General features: G+C 36.0%; 1 protein-coding gene across 2 annotated transcripts in view; it reads right to left on the bottom strand.

Moving 5' to 3' along the window:
* The window catches only part of Mtpalpha (monolysocardiolipin acyltransferase Mtpalpha), a 152,760-nt gene extending 148,474 nt beyond the window's left edge, over positions 1–4,286 (bottom strand). For both annotated transcript variants that reach the window (XM_089098485.1, XM_089098486.1), the window contains exon 1: positions 4,199–4,286. In XM_089098485.1, coding sequence (XP_088954611.1) covers positions 4,199–4,259 — 61 coding nt within the window. In that variant the 5' untranslated portion in view covers positions 4,260–4,286. The remainder of the gene's footprint in view (positions 1–4,198) is intronic.
* Between the last annotated feature and the right edge of the window lie 13,653 nt (positions 4,287–17,939).

Genomic DNA, 17,939 nt, shown 5'->3' with positions numbered 1-17,939 from the left:
CATTATCAGCAGTAAATCAACTCTCAATGCAGATGACCTGAAGCTTCTTGGACCAGCCTTGTCATGTGAAGATCATGCCCTTCTACAAAATAATCTTCAACTGCTGGGTCATTGGGTTGAGACTTGACTTCTTGAACTCAATGTTGCCAAGTGCCATATCATGCCATCAAAGTGATATTCAGCATACAGATGCTTTCATTCCCAGCAAGACTATCAAAGCTGAGTCTAAGCAAATAAGTTAATGAGGGCTAATACTCTCCCTGCATTATTCCCTACTGTTGGCCCCAACTCAACAACTAGAGATCATCACCTGAAACTTGTCAAGCAAACTACCATATCTAGAGTCCACAATCAATTATTTTCATCATGAACTGTCATTAGTTGGAACAAACTATCTAATGAAGCAGTTACTACTGAATCCATTGATGCTTTCAAATGAAGGTTGAATGCAAAGTAGTCTGCCAGAGAGTGTAAACTCAATTGGGATGCTACTGATCATGCAACAGCACTTGGTCACTAAAGAACTTTGAATGCAACTCAAGTTATCATTCTGGAGCTCTATAAGGAGAAATCCTTAGATTACTTCTATGTGCAATTTAAGGTAACATGTTTCACCCTGTCATGTAAAGGTTCACCTTTGCAGGTTTGATAAATAGGCAAAATTGCATCAAGCCCTGCCATTAGTGCACTACATGACACTAAAAAGTTTTCTAGCTGTTTTAATCTTGCCTGCTCTTAACCACCAATAAATATTTAGAGTAGTCATTATTAGTATACTGAATTATTGTTCAGTACCTTTTGGAAAAGGCTGACCTACTACTGTTTGAAAGGGTTCAGCATAGGACCACAAGATGATTCCCTATTTTGCAAGCCTAAAAGAGCCTACAATGAGAGGTTGAAAAGGTTAAAGTTACCCAGTCTAGACTCTTATTGCAAACTATTATAATCTTATTAACTATCATGTTGAACAGGAAACCCACAACCCTGATATGCATTAGTTCTTCATTTTCTCTTCTTATTAATCAACCTTTCAGCACCCATAAGATATTTCAGCCAAGAGTTAGCAGAAGATTTGGTAAATACAATTTCTATGGACAGGTTTTTAGGCATCCAAATAATTTGGCCTTCAGGCTATCTGCAGCAATATCCAAAGCATATAACTGTTGTAACAAATATAGGTTTCATTAGAAATAACTCCTATGCTTAGTTGTTTCAAATGTTTAATACTGATGTCAAATCATTGGCTAGCCACATCCAAAAGCCTAAATATAGCCTGGCTTATTCATTTGCTGGTTTTTACTTACAAAGAGTATGCTCATAGCACCATTTTTAAAAATAAACACAATATGCAGATTCTGAATATTCTCTTGGAATGTAAAATTCTAAACTATGTATCTGGGAAATGAGTAATGTTAAGAAAATGATTTTTTTTTTTTTCCTAGCATAATATTGTTAGGAAAGTTAACATAATGTTATTGCTGATTAAAAAATCAACATTCATTGATTTTTTAAATTAAAATAAACTTGGTGGAAATGAATAAAAACTTGAGAGCCAAAGTCTCAGGTGGGCAACTGAGTTTTATGATAGACATTTTCAAGGTGTGACTTTTATTACACAAAGATTTTTAAAGCTCATCAAAGGTCAGTGCCCTCTAGAGGGAGAAGGAGTGAAGCTAGCTACTTCAAAATACCTTCCCAGGACATAGCCTGCTTGAGATTGTAGTTCCATCCCTGGGAATTTCATTTTCCTAACCTAGCCCCTTTCCAAGATAGCAAAAAGTAGCTTGCCTAGAATTTCCTCCTTGGGTAAAATTCTAGTTTAGCTACTTTTTGCTACCTTGGAAAGGGGCTAGGCTAAGAAAATTAAATTATAAGGGATGAGTCTACAGGATAAAGTATGCCTGGGAAGGTATTTTGAAGTACCTACCTCCACTCCTACTCCCAGTACTTTCCATTATGCGGACACCTACAAGGAAACCAGTCATGAAAAACCCATTTGTGACAGGTTAATTCAATACAGGTTAATGGTTAATTATGGATACAGGTTAATCCATAGGTTAATGGATTAAATACAATCCATAGCATGGTTTTCATTGCATATATAATATTTAAACTGTTGTTTTTTTGGGTTTAGGGGGGGGAAGGTACCTAGGTTAGGTTTTGTATTTAACATATACAATGCTTTACCCCCCCCCCCACCCCCCAAATGTACAAAAATATAGCCCAAATTTGTTTATAAACTATTATATTCATCCTATTTTATTTTATTTCATTAGTATAAACCAAACTTGACCTTTTAGAGGTGTCCACATAATGAGAAAGTACCCTACTTCCTCTAGAGGACAGTGACCTTTAAAAACCTTTGTGTTATTAAAGTGAAGCCTTGCAAAATAGATCTTTGGCTTAAATGAAGTAGAACAAAACTTTTTTCAGCTTCACAACTTTGCTCAATCCCTATTTATGAGGTTTCAAAAATCTGCAATTATGTTTCCTAAATTAAGAAGAAAAAAAAACATTTATATGGCTTAAAATTCTATTCAAATAACAGGAGCTGGATCTTCAAAGCTAAAACCAGAGAAAAAGAAAGTGATAAGTGAAAATTAAGGTAAATGTTGTTTTGTCAAAATTTCAATAGGTATAGACCAGTCAAGCAGGCAATTTTCTAAGACTTAGAAATTAGAGCAGGGTTAACATAGAAGCTTGGTAGCCTAATACCTTCCCAGAGTATTTTTTCTAGCTCTGGACTCATTACTGAGTTTCATTTTCCTAACCTAACCTCTCTCCAAGATGGCAAGAAGTAGCTACACTAGCATTTTACACCTAGGAATATATCTAGAGATTAGAGGTGGGAGTGAAATGTAGTTAGGCTATGCTATATTTTGAATATCTTATAGGTAAGGTTTTCTGAATCAAGAAGCCTAATTACAATATCATAGTGTGATATCAATAAACTAAGTAGTATTCAGAGGTTCAAAATTTGAAGTCATATGGTAGCCTAGGCAGGGGCATCCTGAGGCTCATTTTATTGGGGGGGGGGATCTTTGTAAATTTTACTGAGTTGCTACCTAATTTCAGCCAATTTTTCTGCAGAAATCAAGAATTTTGCTAAATTTCAGCCAATTTTTACCAAATTGCTACCTGATATATGCCAAATTTTTTGTAGAAATCAAGAATTTTGCATAGCCTAATTTTGGCCAATTTTGCAAAAATTTTGGTAAAATTTACCAAATCATATTATTGAGTTACAATTAAAGTGAATATACCACTTGATGCCTTTTTTATGCTCTTTACAAATATAATAATCATTTTTGTCAGAAATGAATTTTAGCCCTCACCCCTATGTATACCAATGCAGGGTATATATTTGCACATTAGGGGAGTGGGGGGAAAGTTTAAACTTACCTCTTATTTACATCAGAAATAAAATTACCTCTACCCCCCTAATGCACAAATATATACTCTGAATTGGTATGTATAGGCTAGTGGTGGGGGCTAAAATTCATTTCTGACAAAAATGATTATTATATTTGTAAAGAGGATAAAAAAAGGCATAGAGTGGTATATTCACTTTAGTCATAGGCCTCACAGTGTCTTGGTGTCTTACTCAATAATAGGCTATGATTTGGTAAATATTTACCAAAATTTTCACCTTCAGCAAAAATTTTACTGAGTTCCAAAAAAGTTGGGTGGGGGGAGTGTTCCCCTCCCCCCTTGGGATGTCCCTGAGCCTAGGACCTTATTTTTCTATCTCCTTAATTCAAAAATCCTAAATAAACAATAGGCTGTTTGCGAAATAACTTTACCACTGCAAGGCAAAATTCTGCTTAACTAACCTATCCTAGCTTTAACTATGGCAATTTTCCTTGCCATAGCTGATTTATTTCAGATAGCCAAGTAAATTCATAGCCTAATAGAAACACCTCATTTTTTCATCTCCTGGATTCCAAAATCAACAATATTTGCAAAATAACTTTAGCACTCCAAGGCAAAATTCCACTTGACTGAAATAGCCTATCTCTAATAAGAGTAATTTTCATTGTCATAGCAAATTCATTTCAGATAGTAGGTCTAGGCTAAATCATTAAAATTTAGACGTGAAAATAAATTACCATTTCAGACAAAAAAAATGTCAAATAAGAATTCTATTTACTTTAAAATCAAAGTTATATTTCATTTAAAATCAAAGGAAACTTAATACCTTTGTTACATAGCAATTGTATGCCTGGAATATTGCTTATGTGAAGTATATTTTTCGCCATGATTTCCCTTTTTGAAAAAAGTGCTATTCAAAATCCCGGCTTGATATATGTACAATAATAAAAGACAGACATTTTTTGAACAATCATAAAAAGTTTCAATTTTATTGAGATGAAATAAAATAAAATTTCAAGCCTAGTAAAAGAGATTCAGATATATTACTATTTTACTATTACATGCCTCTTTCACTAGATAAAGTTATTTCTGTATAGGCTGAAAGATTTTTAACGCTGTCTGTAATGACTTTGAGAGACACATCCAACACGGAGTTCAACACAGGTTGTGCTGATTATCCTTTGAGTGCCGTGTTCAACACGGGCGAATGTCTTCTCAGAACCAGTGTTCAACTATGCTATTCCGGCGCGTTACAATTTTGAGGAATCCGTGTCCAACACGCTTGGAACTCGTAAGATGAAAACGCTCTAAAGTTTTGCTGGGTTGAACACGGAAAACCTGAAAAAGATTTTTGTCAAACACGCTTCAAACCCGGTGCCTGAAAACACATCTTTGTTTTGTCTTGAAACCGAAAAAGTGTATTTTCGGGTTAGCCAAGGCGAACTCACTGACCCACTAGGGCAAAATACTGCAAATGAGAACATAATAGCTAAAACTAATTCTGGCTACAGGCTAGTTGAGCTAAAAAACTAATAATATAAGCAACAAAAACGAGAACAAATTGTATTAATGAAAAAAAGGTTCAAAAAGGAAAAAAGAAGGGAGTAAAAAATATATAAAAGTTAAGAAACAAAAGTTAACAATGGCCTTGGAAATAAAAGATAATATACAGGTGAAAGTCTGCCAAAGCTCTCAACGAAGCACTGACAGCCGTAATTTTAATAATAGCAAATCATGTGAAAAATCCCTCTGTAAAAAAAATTCATGATAAAACGTTTCAATGCTCGAAATACGGTGACAAGATTTCTGAAAAGGAAACAATTTTTTTTTATTTAATCTGGAAAGGAAACAGGATCTGCAATAAAATACAACAAAGAGAACGAAGAATGAATGAGAAAGAAGAGTCATGCCGGTTACAAATTAGCTAAATAAGTCTTTCACACTTGCCCACTTAAGGCCCGTAAGCCCCATAAGCTCCACAGCGTAGCCTATTTAAGTTCCATATCTTAAGCTAATTATAAAGTTGAAAATATTTCAATTTAACATGCGTAAATTAACCAACTTAGACGAAAAGTGATTTGAATTGGTCATGGATGAATAACACTATTGGATAACAGGCTTTACTAAGGCAAGGCTTTTTTTTGTACAATCCAAGGTACAAAAATTATATTTGTTTCATCTGTTTCCTCAGTACCTTCCATGTCTTTAGATCTAAATATTGGCTATCATACAAATCGTTTCTTCCCCTTCATCTTTGAAAGTTAAACAATGTAAAAAGTTTAGGTTACGGAGCATATTGAAGTGAATGTGTGATAGGAAAAATTTCAATGTGAAACCAATTTACTTAAGCTCCGTAGCGTAAGCCACTTAGCGTAGGCATCTTAGTAGTAATATGAAACCGGGGTGAGTTTAGGCATCCAGAGGAATTAGAGAATTGATTATTCCTAAGACCAGTGTTGCAAAAAAGGATTGGTAAATTTGTCAATACTACTGGTTTGGTTCATTCCCTACAAGATTTTTTTTCTCACTTCTTTTACATTTTATTCTAGAGTTATTCTATTTAATTGTATTTTGTCTGTTTATATTTTTCATATCTGAATTTAACAGGCAGGTTATAACATAAAAAGGTATTATTTATTATAATTGTGTTGCATATGAATTATAATTACAGTATGATAAAGCGTAATTAAATTGTTTTGATTCCACTTTTCTACGCAGGCAATTGCTGAAGGTAAATAGCCCCCCCCCCCCAATAGCAAGATAAGTGATGCATATTAAAATTCAGTAAATATTGACTAAAGTGATACTCAAGCAAGCTAGATCAAGAAAAGAGAAGGTGGTACGAATGCATATGACCTATTGGTCGAACGCGTTAAACCTAAAACAATAGCATCAAGAATGAGAATAAACGATAGACGAATAAGACTAAAATCAGAAAGCTAGAAACGACCAACCAAACTTAAACTAGGCAATACTGTATGAAAAAGTTATTTTTACCCTTAAAAATAATTTACTTCGTCAATATTAAAGGTTTATTTCATTGGATTAAAAATATGATAAAATGAATAGTTTTTTATCTAATGCTAAGCTCAGACTCATAGGATTCTAATAATGCTTTAGTTAAAGAGTGAGAAAAATCCAAATAAATTTTTTTTCAAGATCCCTTCATAGGTTCCTAGAGGAAAACGAATTTAAGGTTTTTCCTAATAATATGACACAATTTTTTGAAATATTTTAAGTCAAATTTTCTTTAACCATTTAATAAAAACTATAGGAATCCTATACGTCAGTTTTAAGCATAAACGGTTAGAACGATAATAAAAGCCCATACAGATCCTCCAGAGCCGCGGATGGCACAAGGGTATCGAATCGACTTTTCAGTAGCTGTTCAGAAACAATTAGCAAACCAGCATTTAGAAGGAACTCCATCAAAATTGTACGAACAAGAAGGGATGCAATTTGAGTTAGCTTTTCACGCATTCTAGACATTTTCTATAAAAATGAGAGGTGGGGCTTCGAGAGGTCGATTGTAATCAGACAGACAGAAAAATGAATAAAGCCAGGTTTTTCAAGATTTCGTTGCTAACATAAAACCCATATTTGTTTCCCTTAATTTTGAAATCATGGTCGTATTACCAAAAATTTATCTTACAACTCGCTGTGCTTTTGTTTGTTTAAAAGAGTATTTTGAAAGTGATTTTGCAGCTATTTTACTAAATTCTTGAAATCACAACCATGATTTCAAACTTTAGCAAGAGGCTCTTGACGAAAATTTTCCAAATCTTCTTTTTCCGGTTTTTATATTTTTTTATACCCGTATCCAAAGACATGCAAGAGCAGCTGCACATATCGCAATAAAGACTTGACTATAATGCACAGGTGATCACAGAATGTAAAGTATTAAACTGTATTAACGAAGAAACTAATAATACTTATTTGCCAGAAAATAGTTTTTTTTATGTTGTTTCCGCTGATTAAAAAGTAGGTTATCCTTAATCCAGGAAGAGAATTTTAGAAGATCGACCCCAATTTGTTTTGTGGGTTTTTTAGTGGAATAGACTTTGGCAACAGTGGTGAGCACAAGTCGTCTTGATTATTCCTTCGATATCCCTTTTAATGGTTTTTTTTAAGTTACCTTTGCTTAAGTCTTCCCACGCCAGCTGGCGCATAAGTCTTCACGATTACCTCTCCAGCACTTTTGACCACAGATAATCAAGGGACGACCTCGACAGCGCAGTATTCTTTTCAAGAAACCGGTCAATGTCACTCTCTTTCGTCCCCGTCTTCTAATTCAGGGAGAAATCCAACACTGTGCATCATCGGGAAGGCAGCCTTCGCCTATTCGCACCATATGCCCCTCAAAACACCCTCGATTGGATTCGAAATCGCAAATGGCTGTCCCTTTTTATCTGTCTGACTATTAAATACCAAGGAAACATCCGAAACAATTATTTTCAAATCCCCAGATAGACTATTCAAGTTGCTTTGAGATCACCCAAGATTATCATCCATACATGAGTACAAAGAGGATGCTGCTGTTAAATTTCCGAAATATATGTTTCAGGAGGCGCAAAGTTTTTAAGTAAGTTCCTTAGCTTGTCAAAGGCATTTCCAATGCAGGTAATATGTGCGGTAACTTTTCAGCCAAGGCTCTAATCAGATTTAATGATTCTTCCAAGTTATTTAAGTTCCTATATCTACTCCAGAACATCAGTACGAACTTAATATTGTTACGGAAGATTTTTGTTCTCTTCGGCCTGACTGAAACTTAAACTGGGTCGATTGAGTTTGAGAGCTATGATATTTTGCAGCAAATTCTTTACTAGATATGTTAAGAGGATTAAGTCATTTTACTTAATTACTTTGCTTTCGGCGGAAACCACACATAGAACTGTCCTGCTCGGCACCAATGGACTTTTAAATTACATCGAGCGACCATTTTGATCTGTCGGCTGCAGCTTCCCCAGCGATCTTCAGCCAGTCTCTATCCCATCTCCTACCATGCTTACGGAAGCTCAAGATCCATAGATCCTCTTGGAATTTTTGCCAAACATTTTTCATCTGTCCTTCCCGATGTCGTCTCCAGGATAATATTGGCTTGCAGATAAAGATGTCTCGACATATCGTATCTTTGGAGCAGCGCAAGGTGTGGCCGAGAAGTTTGAGGCGGATAGAGAATAGCTCTTCAGCATAGCCCCTTCTTACTTCGCTATTGGAAATTCTAGACCACCTGCTGATTTGGATTATATACACCGATGGCAGCGGTAATCGAACGCGTCCAGGGCTTTAGCTTCTATAGTCTTGAGCGGAAATGTCTTGCAGGCGTACAGTAGCACAGTTCACACGGATACTATGCAGACACTGACTTTGGTCTTCGTCGAGTTCTCACGTCTCGTCCATGGCACCTTTTTCGTATTGATAAAGACTCCCCAAACCCTTGATATCCGGGCAGAGATGTCTTCATCAGCTCTGCTATCTGGTGTTAAAATAGACCCAAGGTACTTGAATTCGTGGTAAAGTCATCAGTAAAACCCTCATCATAGAGAGTACGGCTCTGGTTCAGTAGAAATCCACATGTTAAGTTGCACATCAGAAGAACGCAGTCACTGAGAATAGGTGACAGCACAGGGGACAGAATACATCCTTTATGGACGTCCATATTTACACTGAACCAATAGTAAGGTTTCCATCGTCAGTCCGCAGGATCAGTCTTCCATTAGATCTTGACCTGTCAAGATTTCTTGTTTTGAAATAAATGACGTTTTGATTTTTAAGTGAAGACGCGAGATCAGCCTTGTGAACTTTTGTCTAGGAAGTATCAGTGCTAGTCATGGCCTAGGCGACCAGGTTTTAGTTGAAGATATAGCTCCCTACTCAAGGTCTGTCTTGTTTTTATTCCTTAGCCTAGAATGTCCCATCCTTGTAATGAATGCTACAGAAAATGTGGAACTGGGTCTTTCCAGTGTTCTAAGTGCAATGCTTGGTTGCACCCTGCTTGTGCTGGCATAACAAAAAGTAATCGCCTTAAAAACCCTAATTGGTTATGCGTTCAATACCGAGCGTCGATGGTTGAAAATGACGTGAGTAGTAAGCGCCCAATTCGTTGAAAACTTACATGCAAACTTACGCCTGAGGCATGGATATGTGTGTAAGTTTTCAACGAATTGGGTTACCAGGGCCATTTGCAAAGAGGTAGCATTTCTATAGAAGCTATAGGAATTTGAAATATCATATGGAATTTGCTTGAAGCTATATACTTTGCGTACGCGCCCGTACCAAACAGGTTGGGTATAATCTGTTTTGGTTCAAGTTTTTTCTGACACAATTAACTGAATTTCTATTTCATGATATACAAGTTTTTTTTTTGAGTATAACTTGATTGGTGATTAGGATTTGAATAAAAGGAATAGTTTTCTTTACACTTTTACAATCGGAAATGTTTGATTAACATTTGCAAAAAAGGGGTAATGAGATTTGCGAATTGGAGTGTAGGATATGGGGTCGACTTGCACGAGGGTTCAGTAGCACGAGGGTTCAGTTGTACAGGGTTTCGGTTATACAGGGGTTCAGTTACATGGGGGGTTCAGGTGCCTGGGGGATTCGTTAACTGGGGTCGAGTAGCACGGTGGTTCTGTTGTAGGGGGTTTCGGTTATACTGGGGTTCTGTTACTTGGGGGGTTCTGTTGCACGGGGATTAGTTAAATGGGGTCGAGTCGCACGGAGGTTCAGTTGCAGGGCGGTTCAGTTACATGGGGGGTTCAGTTGCACGGGGGGAATCCCTTTTTCGAAAATTGGGCTCCCTGTTTTCAAAATCCCTTTTTCTTCTGAGGCTTGGAGCATTTGGTGTTTAGATATTAAACGTAATGAAATTTATATAATTTCAATCTGAATAAAAACCCAATTCCTGTCAATTGTTATCAAAATTCCATTTTTGAGTTTCGGTTACAATTGAGCTCACTCGCTCCTTCATTACAATTTAACACTGTGAACTATTTGATAGAACTTATTGGGCTAACGTCCTATTTGTAATTAATCTTGTAGCAATCCGGAGTTTTTGAAGCATGATTCACGCTATTAAAGCTTAGTATTTCTGAGTCCAGTTGAAATGTGCACCATTTTAGAAAATTCTCTTTTGGGGGAAGCTTTTGGTTCCTTTACATGTATGTAAAGGACTGAAATACCCTTACAGGAACTAGAACTTTTTATCTACCGTGAAAATATTCACAAGTATGGTATTAATTTTTCTATCTTCCACTGAAAAATTTAGAATTGAACTTTAAATTTCTATATATCTTTGTGAAATAAAGAACTTAAGTGGAAGATTTTTATTTTCTCTGGATAAATTAGAATTGAATTGTGTTCTTTGGTAAAATTCAGTAGGGGACTTGAACTTTCCTTGACTTCATTGAGAAAATTTTAAATTGAACTTTAAATTTTTTCATCTCCATGAGAAAAGTCGGAACTGAATTTAAGATAATTTAGAATTAAAGTGAAACTTTCTATCTTCATAGAAAATAATCACAATAATAGTATAACTTTTCCTATCTTCTATGGGAAAATTAGAACTGAACTTTAAATTTTTATGTGTTGGTGAACTTAAAACTGACGTGGAAGCTTCACCTACGAAATACTAAGAAACCTTAGCTCAGAAAAGTCTGAAATATCCAACTACTCATCCCAAACTAGAATTTCCAGTCAAATGAGCCCTCTTAGGATATTTTGGTACCACTAGGTCGATAGATATGCGGGTCAAATTTCATCTTAAAGTGCCAATGTATCTGATAGAATAATTTAAGTCTTATGATCAATTTCATAAAACCTATAATTTTCACATTTTTCTTCATTAAGTATCAATTACTTCAAGGAATTAATTCCACATTTTTGCAGATAGGAGCTTGAAACTTCTGAAGTAGGGATATTGGTTTTTAGAGTTTCGCTTACTAGTGAGTCGTATCGCCCAACGCCACCTATGAAAAGATTCTTTGAAAATAAACACTTCAAATTGAAAAAATAAATCATAAGCAAATAATCTTAACAAAGTTTAATATCTTCCAAAATAAACTTAAAAAGTAAACATAGTCAACCCATTTCTCACTGGAAAATTCCTACGATATTTTTGAGTATATAAAAAATATATTTTCCCTTTCATGTTAAACTTTGATTGAACAAATATTAGACAAATCTACTTCACTTATACAAGTAGAATTATCTGGCAAGATTTCTGTCTCAAGAGGTTTATCCGATATTGGAATACGGTTTTTTAGAATGTGCCATTGAAGATGTATCGCTTGTGGATCTTATTTTTAGCCTCAGGTTCTTTACAGGCCTTCTGTCTTCTTCATTACCATCAATATTTCTTTTTTCAACCGACCACTTCGTTTCTGTAGCCTCAGAGTTTCTAAGTTTTCTTTTCAGCTGTTGCTGGGTTTTCCTGGTTTTCTTTTCTACTTTTCCTATAAGTGCTTCATCTTTCATATCAAGTGGAATTTCCTTCTTTGGTTCGCTTATTTCGCACTTGGAATGAAAGTCCAATTCGTCATAACGAGGATGTAAAGATCCTGATGCCAGCAGAGCATAGGACTTTAACTCACTTTCTGTTAGTTTGTTTATCACTATTGTAGAGGACTTCAATTGTCTCCGAATTCCAGTTATTTCAGCGAGGCTAATGAAACATCTTTCTGTCATTTTTTTATTTCCTGAAATGGAAACAGAGATCATTGAAATATTGATCTTTTTTCTGCATTGGTAAAAAATATTGCATTCAAAATTCTTTACAGTCTCATGAAATGTAATTAAACAAATATAAAAGATTTTTCAACTAAAGTAAGGAGCAAGTTTAAAACTCATAACAGATTGAAGCTACTTTGTATATAAGGGAGGGACCCCCATTTTCTTTAAAAAATTTGGAAAAAAGCCAACTTCACAATAAAGAGTAAGGAGTTAAGGATGAGACAGACTTTTATCTTTTACATAATTAAATAAATAAATAAATAAAAAAAAAACGCGAATATTTTCATTCTAACTTAACATGTAGGAAATAATCGAAGCAAACTCAAAACGAGCAAATCCCCTATGTATTCCCAATTTAATTTTCTTTCATATGAATACTTTTCATTTTAAACTTAAAATATGCTAAATTCTTGATTTTCATTCTAACTTAACTTGTAGGAAATAATCGAGTCAAAATCAAAACGAGCAGAAATTAACATAAGTTGGGTGCAAAATCCCCTTTTCAATTGCGTATTTTCTTTAAAAATTTGGAAAAAACCAATTAGCTGGGATGCCAAATGGACACTTTTAGTGGCTTTTGGATACTTTTTTTTACTTTGAAGGACACAGGGACACTATTGAGTCAAAAAAGGCAACTTTTTGAAAAAAAAGGACACTTTTTAGACATTTTCCAAAATCAAAACCAAATAGCTTTATTTTCTTCTTTTTTTTGACTGATTTTAATTTGTACTTTACTTTTAGGCTTTGGTAACGGCTTACACACACACACACACACACACACACACACACACACACACACACACACACACACACACACACACACACACACACACACACACACACACACACACACACACACACACACACACACACACACACACACACACACACACACACACACACACACACACACACACACACACACACACACACACACACACACACACACACACACACACACACACACACACACACACACACACACACACACACACACACACACACACACACACACACACACACACACACACACACACACACACACACACACACACACACACACACACACACACACACACACACACACACACACACACACACACACACACACACACACACACACACACACACACACACACACACACACACACACACACACACACACACACACACACACACACACACACACACACACACACACACACACACACACACACACACACACACACACACACACACACACACACACACACACACACACACACACACACACACACACACACACACACACACACACACACACACACACACACACACACACACACACACACACACACACACACACACACACACACACACACACACACACACACACACACACACACACACACACACACACACACACACACACACACACACACACACACACACACACACACACACACACACACACACACACACACACACACACACACACACACACACACACACACACACACACACACACACACACACACACACACACACACACACACACACACACACACACACACACACACACACACACACACACACACACACACACACACACACACACACACACACACACACACACACACACACACACACACACACACACACACACACACACACACACACACACACACACACACACACACACACACACACACACACACACACACACACACACACACACACACACACACACACACACACACACACACACACACACACACACACACACACACACACACACACACACACACACACACACACACACACACACACACACACACACACACACACACACACACACACACACACACACACACACACACACACACACACACACACACACACACACACACACACACACACACACACACACACACACACACACACACACACACACACACACACACACACACACACACACACACACACACACACACACACACACACACACACACACACACACACACACACACACACACACACACACACACACACACACACACACACACACACACACACACACACACACACACACACACACACACACACACACACACACACACACACACACACACACACACACACACACACACACACACACACACACACACACACACACACACACACACACACACACACAGAAACACCCCCACACACACCCACCCCCACACACACACAAATGTCTCACATAGATATTATATATATAGACTATGCTCAACAAAATGTCTATATAAAAATTTGTATTGTGTAAATTTGTGGAAATTGAACATTGAATGGAGCATAGTTACCCTTTCAGTTTTTTTTTGCTCTCTTAAACAGAGCACTAGAACTTTTAATTGTCATTCAAATGAGTCCCTACAGTAGGATGTCCGCTACTATCCTAAGCTTCAGCTGAAGCTAGCTTCAAACATTGAACCTAAAAGATTTATAGTACCATAGTTACGAAGTGCTTATAGAATTGATGGTCTTTAAAAAGACCGTTGGTTAGTCATGAGTATGATGACTATTGTAATAATTCATCATTGTTTGTCGTCCACTCAGTATGATTCCAATCTATATTAGGGACTTGCTTCTTCTTCTTCTTAGAATATCTGACACACATATTCCGAGAAGGAATATGTATTGGTACCCATTTACTAAAAAATCGAACTTCGTCCTCGGGGTTGTGTATCTTACCCGGAAATTTCTCACAACCAAAATCTTCCAGGTTGAATATTGGTATATCTGACTTGCATTTCTCAATTAAAAGTCTATCAGAGGGTACATTCCCTTTTGCATACAGTGCAGTTACGCCAAACAAACAGCATATCTCTCTAACTTCATCCTGAACATGGGATGAATCCTCCCCGTTGGTATATGATGGATGAATCGTTCTATTATACAAACCCATTTTGTTTATAAAGTAAAGTGTACTCCACCAGCTCTCTTCACTGTACGCATACATATTATAGTTTATGAACCAGTGATAACAAGAGACCTCCTGAAGATCAGTAGTCATCAGTAGAAATGAGCATTCAAAAATCACACCACACGCTGATTTCTTCACCCCAATGTACTCACAGTCAAAAACGCCATACATTTTTGAACTTATATTGATAGAATGGGTATTCAAAACTGTTTAAATATCCAAATTGAAAGTACATTATATACTAAAGAAACTGAATACATTAACATCTAAAACAAGAATTTTTTTATTCTTATCGGATTCAAAACGCTTAATATCTCAAGCATATGCGACCCACTCAAGCATATGCAACTCAAATTTCATCTTTAAAACGCTAAGATATCTATTCAAGTAATTTAAAGCTTAGGATCAAAAGGTATCTGATCAAGTAATTTAAAGCTCAGGATCAATTCCATTACCGTTATAAATTGCTGAAAACTAAGTTCTTAGCAATATTATATTTAGCAAGGATCCTTTTAAACAAAAAGGAAAAATATGAGTCTTCGATGTATTCATTATAATAATATAAAATATTTAAAAATTATACAAAAGGAGCTCAGTTGCACGGCGTTTGATTTAAAGCCCCTTGGACACTTTTTTACATTGAAAAAAACTGGGACACTATTGAGTCAAAAAAGGCAAAAAAAAACAAAACATGTATTATACCCACAAATTCCGGTTTTTATAGTTTCGGTTACTATTGAACCGTGTTGCTCCTTACTTACAGTTAGTTACCACGAACTGTTTGAAAAAATATTAGTATTGATCCTTACTTTCAGTTGGAAGAAAAAAAACTAGTCGCTCCTTACTTGCAGTTCGTTACTTAACATTTAAATCTTGGCAAATCCAAAACACAAGTGCAGTGATTTTTACACTTGGCTGCGTATGATTTATAGGGACGTAACGTCAAGGAATTCACGAAATTAATTCCACATTTTTGCAGATAGGAGCTTGAAACTTCCGAAGCAGGGTTTTCTCATATGCTGAATCGGACGGTATGATTTTGATTAAAGTTCTATGACTTCTAGGGGGAGTTTGATTGTTAAAACTAAATTTAATGATATGAAATCACTTATGTATTTGAAATTAGCATAAAAATAAAACACTAGTGCAGTGATTTTTGTAAGTGCTTTTAGGTGTCAAATTCCAATTAGTAAGCACAAGCCCCTGATTTTAAACAGTTTTTTTGGGGGGAAACAAGGTAAAAGTAAAGTGCAATTCGTATAAATGAAACCTGAAGCGAACAAAAACTATAATAATTAACCGAGTCAATCTCAAAACGAGCAGAAATTAACATAAGTTGGACGCTAAACTCCATATGCCTTCCCAAATCACAAACAAAATTTACACTTTACTGAAAAAATACAAGTGGTTTTACTTTTACACCTTTAATTTTCACCACGCGTTGCACAGTTGTGATATGCTATACAAAGTTCACCACGCTTGGATGCGTATGTGTATGTGTGATCATGGGTTAGGTTAGCCTATGTACGCGCGCGTACAGTTGAATAAGATATGCAAAGTCGACATAACTTAGTTCATTTTTTAAGGTTAATTTAGACGAGGTTACATGGCGGGCCATGTAACCTCGTCTAAATTAACCTTAAAAATGAAATAAGTTATGTCGACTTTGCATATTTTATTCAACTGTACGCGCGCGTACATAGGCTAACCTAACCTATGATCACACATACACATACGCAGCCAAGCGTGGTGAACTTTGTCTACCATATCACAACTGTGCAACGCGTGGTGGAAATTAAAGGTGTAAAAGTAAAACCATTTGTATTTTTTCAGTAAAGTGTAAATTTTGTTTGTGTCTTGGGAAGGCATATGGAGTTTAGTGTCCAACTTATGTTAATTTCTGCTCGTTTTGAGATTGACTCGGTTAATTATTATAGTTTTTGTTCGCTTCAGGTTTCATTTATACGAGTTGCACTTTACTTTCACCTTGTTTCCCCCCAAAAAAAACTGTTTAAAATTAGGGGCTTGTGCCTATTAATTGGAATTTGACACCTAAACGCACTTGCAAAAATCACTGCACTAGTGTTTTATTTTTATGCTGATTTCAAATATATAAGTGATTTCAAATCAATAAATTTAGTTTTACAAATCAAACTCCCCCTAGAAGTCATAGAACTTTAATCAAAATCATACCGTCAGATTTAGCGTGTGAGAAACCCCTGCTTTGGAAGTTTCAAGCTCCTATCTGCAAAAATGTGGAATTAATTTCGTGAATTCCTTGACGTTACGTGCCTATTAATCATACGCAGCCAAGCGTAAAAATCACTGCACTGGTGTTTTGGATTTGCCAAGATTTAAATGTTAAGTAACGAACTGTAAGTAAGGAGCAACACGGTTCAATAGTAACCGAAACTCTAAAAACCGGAATTAGTGGGTATAATACATGTTTTGTTTTTTTTTTGCCTTTTTTGGCTCAATAGTGTCCCTGTGTTCTTCAAAGTAAAAAAGTGTCCAAAGGCCTTTAACTCAACCCCCGTGCAACTGAATCCCTTTTGTATAAGTTTCAAATATTTTATATTATTATAATGAATACATCGAAGAGTCATATTTTGCCTTTTTGTTTAAAAGGATCCTTGCTAAATATAATATTGCTAGGAACTTAGTTTTCAGCAATTTATAACGGTAATGGAATTGATCCTGAGCTTTAAATTACTTGATCAGATACCTTTTGATCCTAAGCTTTAAATTACTTGAATAGATATCTTAGCGTTTTAAAGATGAAATTTGAGTTGTATATGCTTGAGTGGGTCGCATATGCTTGAGATATTAAGCGTTTTGAATCCGATAAGAATAAAAAATTCTTGTTTTAGATGTTAATGTATTCAGTTTCTTT

This window comes from Artemia sp. Qi Xiang Cuo, chromosome 12 (genome assembly GCF_049724085.1).
Source record: "Artemia sp. Qi Xiang Cuo chromosome 12, ASM4972408v1, whole genome shotgun sequence".
NCBI classification, from domain to species: domain Eukaryota; kingdom Metazoa; phylum Arthropoda; class Branchiopoda; order Anostraca; family Artemiidae; genus Artemia; species Artemia sp. Qi Xiang Cuo.
Note: the sequence above shows the minus strand (reverse complement) of the source record. Positions and strands in the feature narration are given on the sequence as shown.